The 17,125-nt window shown below is 38.6% G+C and overlaps 1 protein-coding gene across 2 annotated transcripts in view; it reads left to right on the top strand.

The window, feature by feature from the left end:
- SPATS2 (spermatogenesis associated serine rich 2) overlaps positions 1-17,125 on the top strand; it is a 146,658-nt gene that overhangs the window by 96,765 nt on the left and 32,768 nt on the right. The window contains exons 3-4 of one of the 2 annotated variants that reach the window (XM_059403035.1): positions 11,843-11,922; positions 16,347-16,455. In XM_059403035.1, the coding sequence (XP_059259018.1) occupies positions 11,843-11,922; positions 16,347-16,455 (189 nt within the window). The remainder of the gene's footprint in view (positions 1-11,842; positions 11,923-16,346; positions 16,456-17,125) is intronic. The other variant, XM_059403036.1, reaches the window with a different exon arrangement.

Raw genomic sequence — 17,125 nt, forward strand, 5'->3', positions numbered from 1 at the left:
TGGGGCTCCATCCCAGAACTCTGGGATCATGACCTGAGCCCAAAGCAGATGATTAACCAATTCAGCCACCCAGGCACCCCAAACTGGTAGAATTCTTGAGAATCTGAAGGACAGTGAGCAGTAGGAGCTAATTTCTTTTTTTTTAAATATTTATTTATTTGACAGATCACAGGCAGAGAGGCAGGCAGAGAGAGGGGGAAGCAGGTTCCCCACTGAGCAGAGAGCCCCATGTGGGCTTGATCCCAGGACCCTGGGATTATGACCTGAGCCGAAGGCAGAGGCTTCAACCCACTGAGCCATCCAGATGCCCCACTAATTTATTTTTTTAATGGTACATTCAGTTCACCCAATCCATCTTAAGCCCAGAACTATGGCATGTATTATATAATAAACAGGAATTAACAATCTCATTAATTAGATAAATTTTATTGAAATCTAAAAATGAGGGTTTGACTTGTAAGAGAGAAAATAGGCCATTGGTAGCTAAAAATCGTTTTTACTTCAGACTTAAGTGACCAACTCACCAGAGGCATTTTATAAGAGTTAATTCATTTGTAGACTGATTTTCTGGTTTTTAGATTATCCAGAATCCATGCTTTCTCTTTTTTCTCCTATTTTTACTGGCTATTCATCTTTAACCACATCGCAATTTATTTTTTTCTTTAAGGATTTTATTTATTTATTTATTTATTTATTTTTAAAGATTTTATTTGTTTATTTGACAGACAGAGATCACAAGTAGACAGAGAGGCAGGCAGGCGGGGGGGGAGCAGGCTCCCCGCTGAGCAGAGAGCCCGATTCGGGACTCGATCCCAGGACCCTGAGATCATGACCCAAGCCAAAGGCAGTGGCCCAACTCACTGAGCCACCCAGGTGCCCTTATTTATTTATTTTAGAGAGAGAGAAAGATACAGCATGAGTGGGAGGGGTAGGTGGGGAGAAAGAGAATCTTAAGCAGGCTCCAGGATAAGTGCAGAGCCCAATGTTGGGCTCAATCCCAGGACCATGAGATCATGACCTAAGCCAGAACCAAGAGTCAGCTCCCAGTCAACTGTGTCACCCAGGTGCTCCACAACTTATCTTTCCTTTCCCCAAAAGCAGGGAGAGATTAACAAGTAGAAACATAAAACTCATGACAGCCTTTCTTGCTACTTGGAAATAAAGACTTAACTATATTTAATTTTTATTCTATTTTAGTGCCCCATTCCATTAAAAAGTTTGCAAGTTGGCTGTAAATAGATATAAAAATAATCATCATGTGGCTTCATAATTTTTTAAGTAACAATTCATTTAATTTCTGGAACTATAGATAAGATATTATGACTAAGATATTTGTGCAGAGATGATCTATAATCAGCAAAGAATATGTAGTGCTCTTAGTAATTGAAGATTTGTGTTCTTTTAAAAAAAAATCATAGTTTTGGGGGCGCCTGGGTGGCTCAGTGGGTTAAGGCCTTTGCTTTCAGCTCAGGTCATGATCCCAAGGTCCTGGGATCAAGCCCCGCATTGGGCTCTCTGCTCAGCAAGGAGCCTGCTTCCTTCTCTCTCTCTCTGCCTTTCTGCCTACTTGTGGTCCCTGTCTGTCAAGTAAATAAATAAAATCTTAAAAAAAAATTATAGTTCTCAAATGCTTTTTTTTTTAAATTTATGAAATTGAGGGTTTTTTCCTGGAAAAGCTGGTAGAATTCCTGTGAATCTGAAGGACAGGAAGGAGTAGGAAAGAATTTGTTTTAAGCTGTGCATTTACTTTCATATGTGGGAGAACTAATTCCAAACTAATGGAAGATGGCATTGAGACAGAAGAGGTTGGGCATTAAAATCAATATCATTGCCTCCTGGCAATTCTCTAGAGTACATTACTAAGAAGGTTTCTGAAAGGTGGATAGAATTTTCTATCCAATCGCCATTCATGGAGGAATTTATCATTTGAACCAGTAAACCTTTTAAACAAGACCCTCAAGAATTCTTGGAACTTAAAAAAAAGAAAAAAGCCTATTCTGTTGCACTTGATGGGAACCTAGGAAAATCTGTTGGTAAGAGTGAGGTAGGCTTCAGTTGCTTGTTTCTGTCTTTAATAAAAACCCTGACTTTCCAGCAAGCTCTACCTGGAAATGTCAAAACTCATTCTAGAAGTTTGGAAATTTCCCCATGTAATTGCTTTGTCTTAGAAGAAGAGGCACACCATCCTTCAGAATGTAGTTGGAGAAGCACTCAAAGGGGCAAAGTAAAGAAAAAAAAATTTTTTTAACCAGCTGTTAAGACTATGACAGATGAAAGAAAATGAAGCAGGAAAATAAAAGGCTACTTCCTTTCATTGAAGACCCACTTAGCAGATTGATAGTGGAAGTGTGGATTTTTCTGAACACGTAAAACATAACAGTAGTCATCTGAAATGCATAGGAAGGCCAGTTGATAAAACTGTCTGTATCCTTGCAATCTACTGAGAAGATTTTTGTGTTTGGCCATCAGCAACCAAGATGGATTTTTTTTTTTTTTAAAGACTTATTTATTTATTTATTTATTTGAGCGTGAGAAAGAGAGAGAGAACACACATGCACACACACACAAGCGTAGAGAGCGGCAGAGGGAGAGGGAGAAGCAGACTCCTAGCTGAGCGGGGAGCCTGACACAAGACTTGATCCCACGATGCTGGGATCGTGGCCTGAGTTGAAGGCAGATGCTTAACTGACTAAGCCACCCAGATGCTCTGCACAAATAAATTTTTTGAGTATTTCTGATTAGGGATGCCTGGGTGGCTCAGTTGGTTAAGCGTCTGCCTTTGTCTCAGTCATGATCCCAGGGTCCTGGGACCGAGCCCCATGTTGGGCTGTCTGGTGGGGAGCCTGCTTCACCCTCTGCCTGCCTCTCCCCTGCTTGTGTTCTCTCTCTCTCTCTCTCTGTCTCTTCTCTCTGACAAATAAATAAAATCAATTTAAAAAATTTCTGATGAAAGGGGCGCCTGGGTGGCTCAGTGGGTTAAGCCTCTGCCTTCAGCTCAGGTCATGATCCCAGGGTCCTGAGATTGAGCCCCGCATTGGGCTCTCTGCTCAGCGGGGAGCCTGCCGCCTGCCTCCCCCTGCCTCTCTGCCTATTTGTGATCTCTGTCAAATAAATAAATAAATAATATTAAAAAAAATCTGATTAAAAAAGGTGTTAAGAAAATAGTATTTTTTCTAATGTAAATTTAAAATGTAGGGATCCCTTACTGAGATTCCAAATTCCTGCAATAAATATTTGGTAAACACCTACCATGAGCCAAGACATAGATGGTTTTTGTTCCCTTAGAGTTTTATAGTCTAGTGCAAGAGACCAATAAAAAAATAAAAATCATCTCAATAGGATAGCAACAGTGCATTAGTTTATGAAACTACACAGTACGAAATACATATAATAGTCCTCCGCAATAAACTACTATGAGGTGGAGATTATTAAAAGCTCTACTAGTTAGGGTCCTAAAAAGGTTTAGCCTAGCTGATATTATGAACACACAGTAAGACTCTTTTTTTTTTTAAGGGTTTTTTTTTTTTTTTTTTAAAGATTTTATTTATGTGCCAGAGAGAAAGAGAGTACACACAGGCAGAGGGGCAGGCAGAGGCAGTGAGAGAAGTAGGCTTCCGGCTGAGCAAGGAGCCCGATGCGGAACTTGATCCCAGGACCCGAGGATCAGGACCTGAGCCGAAAGCAGCGGTTTAACCAACTGAGCCACCCAGGCGTCCCTCACTAAGTCTCTTTGAAAAGTACTGAAGTGGGGCTCCTGGGTGGCCCAGTGGGTTGGGGCTTCTGCCTTCGGCTCAGGTCATGATCCCAGGGTCCAAGGATTAAGCCCCACATTGGGCTCTCTGCTCAGCAGGGAGCCTCCTTTCTTCTCTCTCTCTGCCTCTCTGCCTACTTGTGATCTCACTCGCTTGTCAAATAAATAAATAAATAATCTTTAAAAAAAAAAGTGAAAAGTACTGAAGTGAATTCAATGTGATTATGAGCAGGTTGTCTACATTGTTGGAAAAGCCTATCTCCCACATTCTGGGCTGCTTACAGTAGAGAGAAGTATAGAGGGGACTCAGACCCGGGCATGGATTCTTATAGGAGCTACTGAATTTGTATCTTTGAATATAACAACTAAAAATTTAGGATTCTTGATTGTTTACATGTTTTTCCATTAACATAGATGACGGCAAATTACTGTACTATCCCTTCTGACAAGTGAATAAAAAGATGGAATTATAATCTCTTCCAAAATACTTTAACTTAATTTTACATTGATGAGAAAAATCAGTCCTTGTACCATTTCTTACCCAAAGTCACACAATAAAAAACCTACAGCAGAATCAAGGACAGAGTCCAGGCTTAATGCTATACAACCTTAGTGCTGAACTCACCAGACATTAGTTCTCAAGTTGCCATTATTTTAACACTACCTGTATATCACCTTTCTTCTAAGGATCTCAGATTCTTGTTATTACACACTGATATTCCTTACACATACATAAAACAAGCTGGGTAACAAAATTATTCATATTTCACCATGGTCAAAGAGAGGCCATCCTCCAGTTAAATGCAAGTAAGCCTACAGGTAAAAAACCTAGATGTACAGATAACCTAAGAAGGGTGACAATCACTTGTCATATTTTCTCAAATTGTATCAACTTCCTCTTAAAAATTAAAAGGTAGACTCAAGAGAAGAGGTTAAGTGCTAGTTCTTACAGAAATGTATCTCATGAGCAGCTGAATAACCTAAAGTTTTCCTTTAGCCTGAACATAGCCAGTCAATATTCAACTATCTAAAAGAAAATAACTGGTCTCTTGAAATTGTTTTTTTCTCATGAATCATACAGCATTTGTCATTTTATGACTGGCTTTTTTTTACTTAGCATGACGTTGTCAAAGTTCATCCATATTATAGTATATGTTAGAATTTCCTTTCTTTTTTAATGCTGAATAATATTCCATGGTGTGTGTGTGTGTACACATAAACACACAGTATTTTTTCTTTCTCCATTCATGTATTGATGGACACTTAAGAGTTGTTCCTATATCTTGGCTATTGTGAATAATTCTGCTATAAACATAGATACAGAAATATTTGTTTAAGTTGCTGCTTTCAGTTCTCTTATGTATATACTCAGAAGTGGAATTGCTTGGTCATAATAATTTTACATTTAATTACTTAAGGAACCATCATATAGCTTTCCACAGCAACTGTACCATTTGACATTCCCATCAGCAGTGTATGAGGATTCCAATTTCTCTACGTGCTTGTCAACACTTGTTCTTTTTCTCTCCCTCTCTCCCTCTCTCTCTCTCTCTCTCTCTTTTGTTGATGGTCATTCTGATAGGTATGAATATAATCAGAACTTTTAATAAAATGAGTTTTAAAACGTTCAATAAAGTATGGTCTTCAGGTGAAATTATAGATTATCAACAGATTTAGACTGTTTCAAAGTTTGTTAAGATATATGTATTAAAAAAGATATACAGGTTCAGTTCCAGAGAAGACTTACAGGTAGATGGTCAACAGGTACATAAAAAGGCACTCAACCACTAGGTATCTACCCCAAAAGATACAAATGTAGTGATCCGAAGGGGCACCTGCACCCCAATGTTTATAGCGGCAATGTCCACAATAGCCAAACCATGGAAATAGCCCAGATGTACATCGACAGATGAATGGATAAAGAAGATGTGATATATTTATACAATGGGATACTATTCAGCCACCAAAAATTGCAGTCTTGCCATTTGCAACGATGTGGATGGAACTAGGGTATTAGGCTAAGCGAAATAAGTCAATCAGAAAGAAAATTATTGTGTGATCTCACTCATATGTGGAATTCATAGAAACTAAACAGAGGATCATAGGGGAAGAGAAAGATAAAACAAGATGAAATCAGAGAGGGAGACAAGCCATAAGAGTTTCTCAACCATAGGAAATAAACTGAGGGCTGCTGGTGGGGAGGGAGATGAAGGGATGGGGTAATTGGGTGATGGACATTCAAGAGGGCACATGATGTAATGAGTGCTGGATTTTATATAAGACTGATGAGTCACTGAACTCTACCTCTGAAACTAATAATACATTCTATGTTAACTAACTGAATTTAAATTAAAATTTTATTGGGAAAAAAAGAAAAGGTGCTCAACATTACTAATCACCAAGGAAATGAAATCAAAACTACAATGAAATAACACCTCACAGCTATTAGAATGGCTATTATCAAAAAGACAAGAAATAACAAGTGTTGGGGCAAGTGGGTGGCTCAGTCAGTTAAGCATCTGCCTTCGACTCAGGTCATGTCCTTCTGCTCTGTCCCCTCCCCTTGCTCTCTCTCTCTCTCTCTCTCTCTCAAATAAATAAATAGAATCTTAAAAAAAAAAAAAAAAGTTTTGGCTAGGATGTGGAGAGAAGGAAACCCTTGCATACTTTTTGTGGGAATGTAAATTGGTATAGCAACTATGGAAAACAGTGTGGAAGGTCCTCAAGAAGTTAAAAATAGACCTATCACAGGATTTGTGTGATTTGTGTCATCTCACACAAGTGAAATACCCAATTCCACTTTTGGGTATATATCCCACAAAAACACTAACTTAGAAAGATATACGTGCTTCCATGTTTATTGCATTGTTATTTACACTAGCCAAGATAACAAAACAACCGTTCAGTGGCAGTAGATGGATGGATGAAGAAAATGTGTGTACACACACACACACACACACACACAGAGGAATGTTATTCAGCGTTAAAAACAAAGGAACTGGGCACCTGGGTGGCTCAGTGGGTTAAGCCTCTGCCTTCAGCTCAGGTCATGATCTCAGGGTCCTGGGATGGAGTCCCGCATCAGGCTCTCTGCTCAACGGGGAGCCTGCTTTCTCCTCTCTTTCTCTGTGCCTGCCTCTCTGCATACTTGTGATCTCTTTCTCTCTCTTTCAAATAAATAAAAATAAAACCTTTAAAAAAAAAAAAAGGAACTTCCCACACAATGGAATATCATTTAGTCGTAAAAAGAAGGGAATCTTCCCATTTGTGACAATATGGACCTTATGCCAGGTGAATGTCAGAGAAAGACAAATATCCAATGATCTCATTTATACATGAAATATTAAAAAACAAAAACCAGCTTGTAGATACAGAGAATAGATTTGTGGTTACCAGAGAGCAGGGGGTGTGAAAATGGGTAAGGGTGTCAAAAAGTAACTTCCAGTTGTAAAAATAAGAAGTCATGGGAATGTAATATACGGCATGGTAACCCTAGTTCATTTACGTTGCGTGTTTGCAGGTTGCTGAAAGAGTGGATCTTAAGAGCTTGTCACAAGAAAAAAAATTTCGTAGCTATGTACAGTGACAGATGTTAACTACAGTTATTGCGATCATTTCATAATATATATAAATTGTGAACCATTATGTCGTACACCTGAAACTAATGTAGTGTTTTATATATATGTCAATTATACCTCAGTTAAAAAAAAAAAACTTGTTCAGGTTTGGTTTGACACATGGTATTATCAGACTCAGATATTTCTGTGTCATCCTCAGTGCCTAAAACAACTTTTGTCTGATTTTTGAAGCCAGCAAAAACAATAAAAACAAAGCCTGCAGTATTTGCAAATATGTCAGTGATACTGTAAATAACATACTTTTCCCAAAATGTTCTATTTGAAATAATTCCAAGAAACTTCTGAGGTGGTTCCTAATTGAGTGAAATAAGTGGTAAAAAGTTCAGATTTCCTGGTATCCTTTATGTCTTATGTGAGAGTAGTATTTAATGAACTGTTCTTTCTGTTTTCTTTTTAAATTTTATTTATTTATTTGACAGATCGAAAGTAGGCTGGGGGCGGGGGGCGGGGGCGGAAGCAAGCTCCCCGCTGAGCAGAGAGCCCCATGCGGGGCTCAACCCCAGGACTCTGGGATCATGACCCGAGCCGAAGGCAGAGGCTTAACCCACTGAGCCACCCAGGTGCCCCAAACTGAACTGTTCTTTAAGATTTAGTTCTTGGAACACCTGTGTGGCTCAGTCAGTTAAACATCTGCCTTCAGCTTAGGTCATGATCCCAGGGTACTGGGATTGAGCCCCATATGGGCTCCTTGCTCAGCGCAGTGCCTGCTTCTCCCTCTGCCTGCCACTCTATTTTGTGCACTCCTGCTGTCTCATTCTGACAAATAAAATCTATAAAAAAGATTTATTTCTTGCAGAGTACACACGTTCTCTATCATAGGATAGATATCGAAGGTTGAGATCCTCATTTCCTACCATTGGAATTAAGTAAATCTTAGGCTGTCTTTGCTTGAAAAAATAAGAAAATTGTTAAGTTACTAAATATTATTGATGGGAACAAAAAATGACTTTATCTATAATGCTGAGAGGCACTTGAAAACCAGTTCATTGAAGCAAGGTGTTTTTTTTTAAGATTTTATTTATTTATTTGACAGAGAGAGAGATCACAAGTGGGCAGAGAAGCAGGCAGAGAGAAGGGGGGGAAGCAGGTTCCCTGGTGAGCAGAGAGCCCAATGTGGGGCTCTATCCCAGGACCCTGGGATTATGACCTGAGCCGAAGGCAGAGGCTTTAACCCACTGAGCCACCCAGGGACCCCCGAAGCAAGGTTTTTAATCTACTTGAGTTGTTGGTTTAAGTTAAATGAGGCAGTGTTAGCAGGTGAGTAGGCAAGTTAAGATGTTGAATTACTGCTTTACCTTTTTGGTGAACTTCTGATTCAGAGTATAAATATGAAATTCGCATTTGTGCCGTGAGAGGCTGATCTGTATGCACTATCTCAGTGGCTTTCTTGCTCTTGACTTCTAGTTGGGTTTGGCCATTAGGCAGGCACCTGAGGCAGGAGATCAGAGACAGGGAGGAGAGTGAGGTGGTGGTTTTATTTACCAGTCTTTCCCTGAGGGAGGTCACTGTCCTTTGACCAAAGGTCATAACTATGGGCCTGTGGCCCTCTCCATACCGGATGAAACAGATGAAAGAGCCTGAGTTTCTGGGTTCCAGGAATTGCTTGTTTCCCACATCTCTTTATAACTTAAGGGTAGCCAGGCACATTGCTATTACTAGCCAAGGATACTGCACTGTATCTTTTGCTTTCCCTCTTCCTTACTAGCACCTTTTGGGTTAAAGCCTCTGCCTTCGGCTCAGGTCATGATCCCGGAGTGCTGGGATCGAGCCCTACATCAGGCTCTCTGCTCCTGGGGGAGCCTGCTTCCTCCTCTCTCTCTGCCTGCCTCTCTGCCTGCCTCTCTGCCTACTTGTGATCTCTGTCAAATAAATAAATAAAATTAAATTAAAAAATTTTCCCAAAAAAAAAAAAATTTCCCTTTATTAAACTCTGCTCAGATTTCCCAAGTTGAGTGTGCCATTTGTTTCCTACTGCGATCCTGACCACTTTATGTATTTTTAATCGTTACCCTTAACCGGTATGTATGCCAGATAAACCCTAATAATACTTATGCTAATTTTGTACTTTGTCTAATCTAATGTGTTGTTAAAGGATAAAAATAAAGTGTTAGATGATGTGTAAGAAGCTAGTAATACTAATAGTTCATTTAAATACAGACGCCAAAATGCTCTTTTGCTTCCACCTTAAAAGAGTTTGATGGTTTGATTCTTTAATAAGATTGTTGACATTCTTTGAATCATCTCATTGCTCATTAATTTGTCTTTAGGGGAGAGAACTTATAACATCCAAGTTAAATCATTTGGCTAACCTGTAGCAATTGAGTAGGTTACTGGATAGTATTTTGACGATACAGGATTTTCAAAAACTTTTCTCAGTTAATAAAGATAATTGAGAGTTAACCATGTTATATAGTCATCTGGAAAACTCAGACTTAAATACTGAGTTTGCCTGAAGTACAACCTAATTTTTAATTTAGGCAACAGTCTGAAAACTGCCAGTATTACAGATGTTAAATATAAATTAACTCATGGTTTTGGGACACCTGGGTGGCTTTGTCAGTTAAGTGTCTGCCTTTGGTTCAGGTCATGATCCCAGAGTCCGGGTATTCTATTGAGTCCTGTAACCGGCTTCTCGCTCGTTGTGGAGTCTGCTTTTCCCTCTGCCCCTCCCCCTGCTTGTGATCTCTCTCAATCTGTGCTTTCTCAAAAATAAATAAAATCTTTAAAAAAAATAATTCACTGTTATATTGGCAATTGGCAGTCATAGTTTTTCTTGGAATAACATCGACTCTATTCATGTCCTCTTTTCCACTTTTAGTACCAAGATGCTGTTACATTTCTAACTTATGAATTACCAGTCTTCATAGGAACCAGGAAGTATTTGAAAACCAGGATTAAATTGTAAATGAATATTTATTATTTTTAATTGAAGTATCGCTGACACACAGTGTTACATTAGTTTCAGGTGTACAACATCATGATTTGACAAGTTCATACTTTATGCTGTGCTCACCACAAGTGTAGCTCCTGTCACCATGCAACGTTATTACAGTACCACTGACTGTATTCCCTATGCTGTGCCTTTCATCCCTGAAAAAAGGCTTTAATTAAAACACATTTATAATGATAGCAAAAGAACTTGGAAAGTGTACTAGAATATTACTATATTTTTTATACCCCTCTCTTATTTTGTTCTAGCTGCCATAACCGACTGGGTAGCTTAGAAACAACAGAAATTTATTTCTCACAGTTTGCAAGGCTGGAAGTCTAAGATCATAGTAGGGTGAGGGTCCTCTTCTGGGCTGCAGCCGGCTTCTCATTGCGAGCTTCCACCACAGGGCTCAGGGCTGGAGAGCTCTGTGGGGTCTCTTTCATAAAAGCACTAATCCCATTATGAGGACTCCATCTCAGGACCTATTCATCTCTCAAAGGTCCTACTGCTAATAACATTATATAACACTAACACTTAAGGATTTCAACATACGAATTTAGTGCTGGGTGGTAGCAGCTGGGAGTAGGGGGTGGGCACACAAACACAGCAACCTCTTTTCTTAAAATTTCTCCTTTTGCTTACTTTGTTGAAATTCTAACTCCCAAGCTATTCCCAAGTACGGCGCATGGATCGGCAGTGTTGATACTGCCCTGAGTACTAATCTTAGGCCACAAGCCAAACTACCAAATCAGAACCTGCATTTTAACCTGAGATTCCCCAGATGACATCAGAACTTGAGAAGTACTCTAACCATGTCCCGCCATTGCATCTCATTAGATTAAAACAAGGTTGCCAAGTGTTAAAGCTGAGGTAATTTATGGATCACATAGCCAAGGTAAAGAAATTGATTAAATTTGCAGATAACCTTTTCTTTATAAGCGCAAGGAAGCCAAACTTTTTGTAATCAGTCACATTGCACTGTTTTCCCATTTTGTGCTCATAGTGTAAGCTCAGGTACATTGCTTTGTTAAGCAATATGTTGGGGATACAAACATGAATGTATTGAGGGATTTTTTAGTCAAAAAAAAGTGTGTGGTGCAGTCCAGAAGATGGAAATTAGTTTCTTGTGTTGTTAATAATGGTATAGAAGCTCTCATATTCACATTCTCAGATTCATTTGTGTTAAATTTCACCTTGGGAACTATTCACTTGCAACATTTCTAAAGGGCCTTTTAAATTTAGGAAGTTAACAAAGATGTCAAGGTTTGCTGGACAGTCTTATATAGTTGATGTATTTAGTGTCTTTTTGTAGCTCTTGACAGTTTCTATTAAAGTCAAATGTTGTAATTTTAACTCCAGTGTAGTTATCAGTTATATATAGAATAGAATGTACAAAATAGCAACTAAATTGTTAACTGTTAATGAGAGGAAAGCAGCTGGAATGGCCCTTCCATTTGGGGGATGGATCACATGTTAGTTTTGGATCTTGTTGAATATATTTTTTCATTCTTATTCTTGCAGATACATCAGGATTCATTTTTGATTTGCAGTCCAATACTGTATTGGCCCAGGGAGGAGCTTTTGAGAACATGAAAGAGAAGGTATGACTAGTTACTATGGATAGTAAACTTGAATGTCAGTAAAATTTAGATGCTAATACAATCAGTGCCTACACAAACTCATTAAGAAAGTAAAGTATGGGGGCACCTGGGTGGCTCAGTGGGTTAAGCCGCTGCCTTCGGCTCAGGGTCCTAGGATCGAGTCCCGCATCTCTGCTCAGCAGGGAGCCTGCTTCCTCCTCTCTCTCTCTCTGCCTGCCTCTCTGCCTACTTATGATCTCTCTCTGTCAAATAAATAAATAAAATTTTAAAAAAAGTAAAGTATGATTTTGTATGATTAATATGATAAATATTAGTTAATATTATAACATAATATATAATAGATGGCTAAGTATGTATCTCATTTGGCAGTGTTCTTTAAGGAATAACCTGAGTAGGATCTTTACATACATTTGGAGAGTTCAGAGCAAGAAGAGAAATAGACCTTCCAAGTAGTAATCCTCTGAAAGAAAAACAGGTGTTTTTAGTAATATAACCCTTAATGAGTTTTATTGAGAAAAACATAAACGCTCTATGTGCTTTCTCTATTTTATTAAAAAAAGTATATTGTTGGGGCGCCTGGGTGGCTCAGTAGGCTGAGCCTCTGCCTTTGGCTGAGGTCATGATCTCAGGGTCTTGGGATCGAGCGCCGCATCGTCGGGCTCTCTGCTCAGCGGGAAGCCCGCTTCCTCCCTCTCTCTGCCTGCCTCTCTGCCTACTTGTGATCTCTGTCTGTCAAATAAATAAATAAAATCTTTAAAAAAAAAAGGTATATTGTTGATTATGGAGTCACAGATATACTATATTGGTTGACTAATATAAACACTTTCACATTTTAAGTTAACAGGATCTTTTATTACTGAATCTGTAAGTTTTGCCTACAGTCCATTTTGTAGTGATCAGTACTAAGTTTTTTGCTCGTCTCAAAAATGTATATTACAGGGACACCTGTGTGGCTCAGTTGGTTAAGCGGCTGCCTTCTGCTCAGGTCATGATCCCAGCATCCTGGGATCCAGTCCCACACTGGGCTCCTTGCTCGGCAGGGAGCCTGCTTCTCTCTCTGTCTCTGCTGCCACCCTGCCTGCCTGTTCTCGCTCTCTCTCTCTCTCTCTCTCTCTCTGGAAAATAAATAAATAAAATCTTTTTAAAAATGTATATTAGCGCTCTTTGGATTATACGTTATATACCTTCCTACTTTGTGTGGTTTTAAACCTTATCATTGTTCAGGTAAGCCTGAAACAAAAAAAGGGTAGAATGATATAAAAGCAATTATACTAAAGAAGACTTAGGTTCTAATGCAGACTCTGATTATTAATTAGACAAGATACTTTATTTCTCTTCATATATAAAAGTACTTCCTTTTTAAGCAGTATGGCTGACTAAAGAACCTAGAAACATTCCTGTTATAAAATACCTAGAAATGAAGAATGAAAAATAGCGTTCATTATTTAAAATGTATACCATAACACAAAAAAATAAAGGATATCCCTAGGGACCAAAGATATAGAGGACACTAAAAACCAGAGTGGTAAGCCTGAGCTAGGTAACTCTGATGTGTTTTGCCAGTCTCAATAGGAGGCCAGTGCCTTGTCCTTTAGGCCACTGTTGGCAGTCTCAATAAAAAATGGATTTTACCACACAGGGCCCTGAAGCCCAAGGGTTGTCCTGGGTTAGGATTTGGGGCTAAGGTCTTATATAAAGTTGAGATCCTAAAAATATTTCACCTTCAGGGAAAGGGTGAACTAGAACAAATCTTCCAACTGACTTGTGAACATAGTATTCATCTGTATGTATTTAGAGGGATATTTTAAAAGACAAAAAGAATTGCAGATCTTTAATTGTATTCAGTGTTTTAGCATTAGTAATATTATGTTGTAGTTTATTAGTAATATTTTTTGAATATTATAGAATAAAGCAAATGAGTAAAAACTTTTAGTGGATAGAAAAGAGATGCATATATAAAATTATATAAGAAAAAATTATGTAAGAAAAAGCCCTTTAGGGCGCCTGGGTGGCTCAGTGGGTAAAGCCGCTGCCTTCGGCTCAGGTCATGATCTCAGGGTCCTGGGATCGAGTCCCACATCGGGCTCTCTGCTCAGCAGGGAGCCTGCTTCCTTCTCTCTCTCTCTGCCTGCCTCTCAGTGTACTTGTAATTTCTCTCTGTCAAATAAATAAATAAAATCTTTAAAAAAAAAAAAAAAAAAAAAAAAAAAGAAAAAGCCCTTTAATGTTATATTTGCATTGAAGATGTTTTTATGAACTCATATTTGAATTGAAGATGTTATTATGAACTCTTGTTGTAAAAAACAACATCTCCTAGTTCTGTCCTCTGAAAAAAACCTAGAAATAATGACTCCCCAGTAACAATGGACATACCCAGCTCTTAGATCTTGTTTCTAAGTACTATTCCCAACCAAAAAGAGCCATTACAAGAATTCATCAAAGTTGCTGGATATTAAATTGATATACAAGGGTGCCTGGGTGGCTCAGTCTTTAAGCGCCTGCCTTTGGCTTAGGTCATGATCCCAGGGTCCTGGGATTGAGCCCCACATCGGGCTCCCTGCTCAGCAGGAAACCTGCTTCTCCCTCTCCAACTCCCCCTGCTTGTGTTCCCTCTCTTACTGTGTCTCTCTTAAAAAATAAATAAATAAATAAATAAATAAATAAATAAAATTGATACACAAAAATGAAAAAAATATACAGTTATTCTCAAAGCTCCCAGAACAGAGGTGGCAGGGCGAGAGAATGGGTGAAATAGATAAACGGTATTAAGAGTACACTTATCTTGATGAGCACTAAGAAATGTATAGAGCTAAGAAATGTATAGAGGGGCGCCTGGGTGGCTCAGTGGGTTAAAGCCTTTGCCTTCAGCTCAGGTCATGATCCAAGGGTGCTGGGACCTAGCTCTCTGCTAGGCATGGAGCCTGCTTCCTCCCCCACCCCGCCTGCTCCTCTCTGCCTGCCTCTCTGCTTGTGATCTCTGCCAACAAATAAATAAATAAAATCTTAAAAAAAAAAAAGAAATGTATAGAATTGTTGAATCATTATATTGTAACTAATACAACACTGTATGTTAATTATACTTGAGTTAAAAAGAAAACCTTAGGAATAAATCAACAAAATTGGCATTTCTTTTTTATTTTATTTAAAAAAATTTTTTAAAGATTTATTTTGTTTTAGAGAGAGCATGCACAAACAGTTGGAAGGATATAGTGAGAGGGAGAAAGGGAACCTCCAGCAGTCTCCCCACTGAGCGTGAAGCCTACTGGGAGGGGCTAGATCCCATGACCTGAGACCATAGCCCCAGCTGAAATCAGGAGTCCTCCAACTCAACCAACTGAGCCATCCAGGCCCTCCTTGGCATATCTATTTTAGAGAACAACTTGTGTTATATAACGAATCTGTAGATGCCCTAATATTCAAGAATTCTAGTGATTATACACAATAGAGACATTCTCGCACTCTTCACCGATGTGATTTTTTTTCTTCTTTAATTGCTTACAATGTGATAAACATTGTTAAAAGCACTGAAGATTCAGCAGCAAATAAGCAAAGGAATGTTCATTCCAGCATTTTTCATAATAGCCAAACATTGGAAACAATGTAAGTGGCCATCAACAGGAGAATGAATAAACTGGCTATATTCATACAACGGAAATGTTATGTAGCAGTTAAATAAGAAATGCATTTATCTACACACAAAACAATCTAAAAAAAGATGTTATGTGAAAAAAGCAAATTGAAGATAGATATGTACGATATATTTATGTCAGGCAAAACGATAGTATATATTATCTATGGATATATACATCATAATAGTGCAAAAACCTGTATCAAGATAATACCAAATTCAAGGCAGAAATCTCTCTGAAGAGGAGGGGGATAAGTTTTATGTGGGACTTCATGGGGACTTCAATGCCCATCTGCTTTACTGTATTAAACAAACTGTCATGTAGTGAGTGTTCATTATGCCTGAAACAGTTTATAATAAATTATAGTGTTACTATACAATGCAGTGTTATGAAGTAAAAAAATTCTTTTTTGAAGTAATTTTTTTTGAAAAATACTACTGAAAAATGTAAGTTGTTACTTACATTCAGCTTTCTACCTTTCTCCATGGTAGGCTAAGATGAGGAAATATTGATGCTAAGTTAATACCTGGTATCCAATTAAACCACCCTTTCTTGAAATAAAATCTAGCACATATCTTCTATTTCTAGAAATGTTCTGCTTTTCTGAGTTTCGAGATTAACTTCTTATAGCTGTTATCACTCATCTATTAGTCATTTCCAGTGAGATGGTTGTATGTACTCTCACTGACATTAAAGAGCAATACATACCATTTTTTCCATTACTCTCTGTAATAGGCGTCAGTTGCCAACTGACGAACTGATGCTAGAATTAAATGATCCTGTTGTCTTTTCCAGATAAATGCAGTGCGTGCAATAGTTCCCAATAAGAGCAATAATGAAATCATCCTGGTTTTGCAGCACTTTGATAATTGTGTGGACAAAACAGTGCAAGCGTTCATGGAAGGTAATCCTTGTTCAGTTTTTAACTCAGTTTATATTTGTTCAAATAGAAGTTGCTTCAGACTTCTGTAACATTCATTCGGCAGTCTGGTGTTTCATAGTTGATACAGCAGACCCCACGATAATATTTAAAGATACCTCTTGAAGATACCTCTTTCAGCCCTAGAAGTAATTCATTCATAAGCTGTATGATATCTTAGAATAGGACACAAGCTAAGAAAGCTCATTTTACTCAAAATGTTTTCTGTTAATTTTAAGAACAAATTGTGTGGCTAGTGGTATAAGAGACTTGACTGGAACTGGGTTGAATACGAATTTAAGAAACTCCTAGTGACAAACCAGTGACTCAGCAGTCCAGCGACAGATGAAAAATTCAGGGATTCGACATTCTCTTCCAGGCTTCTAGACTGTTTAGTTTGGTTCCTGCAAGTGATTCAAATATAAGGGTTTCAGTTTTCTTATCTGAAGAGGTGTGTGTGTGTGTGTGTGTGTGTGTTTAAGATTTTATTTATTTATTTGACAGAGAGAGAGTATAAGTAGCAGGGGAGGGGCAGGGAGAGGGAGAAGCAGGCTCCTGACCAGCAGAGAGCCTGACGCGGGGCTCAGTCCCAGCACCCTGGGATGTCAACCTGAGCCGAAGGCAGATGCTTAACCAACTGAGCCACCCAGGAGCC

This window comes from Mustela nigripes, chromosome 6 (assembly GCF_022355385.1).
Source record: "Mustela nigripes isolate SB6536 chromosome 6, MUSNIG.SB6536, whole genome shotgun sequence".
NCBI lineage: Eukaryota > Metazoa > Chordata > Mammalia > Carnivora > Mustelidae > Mustela > Mustela nigripes.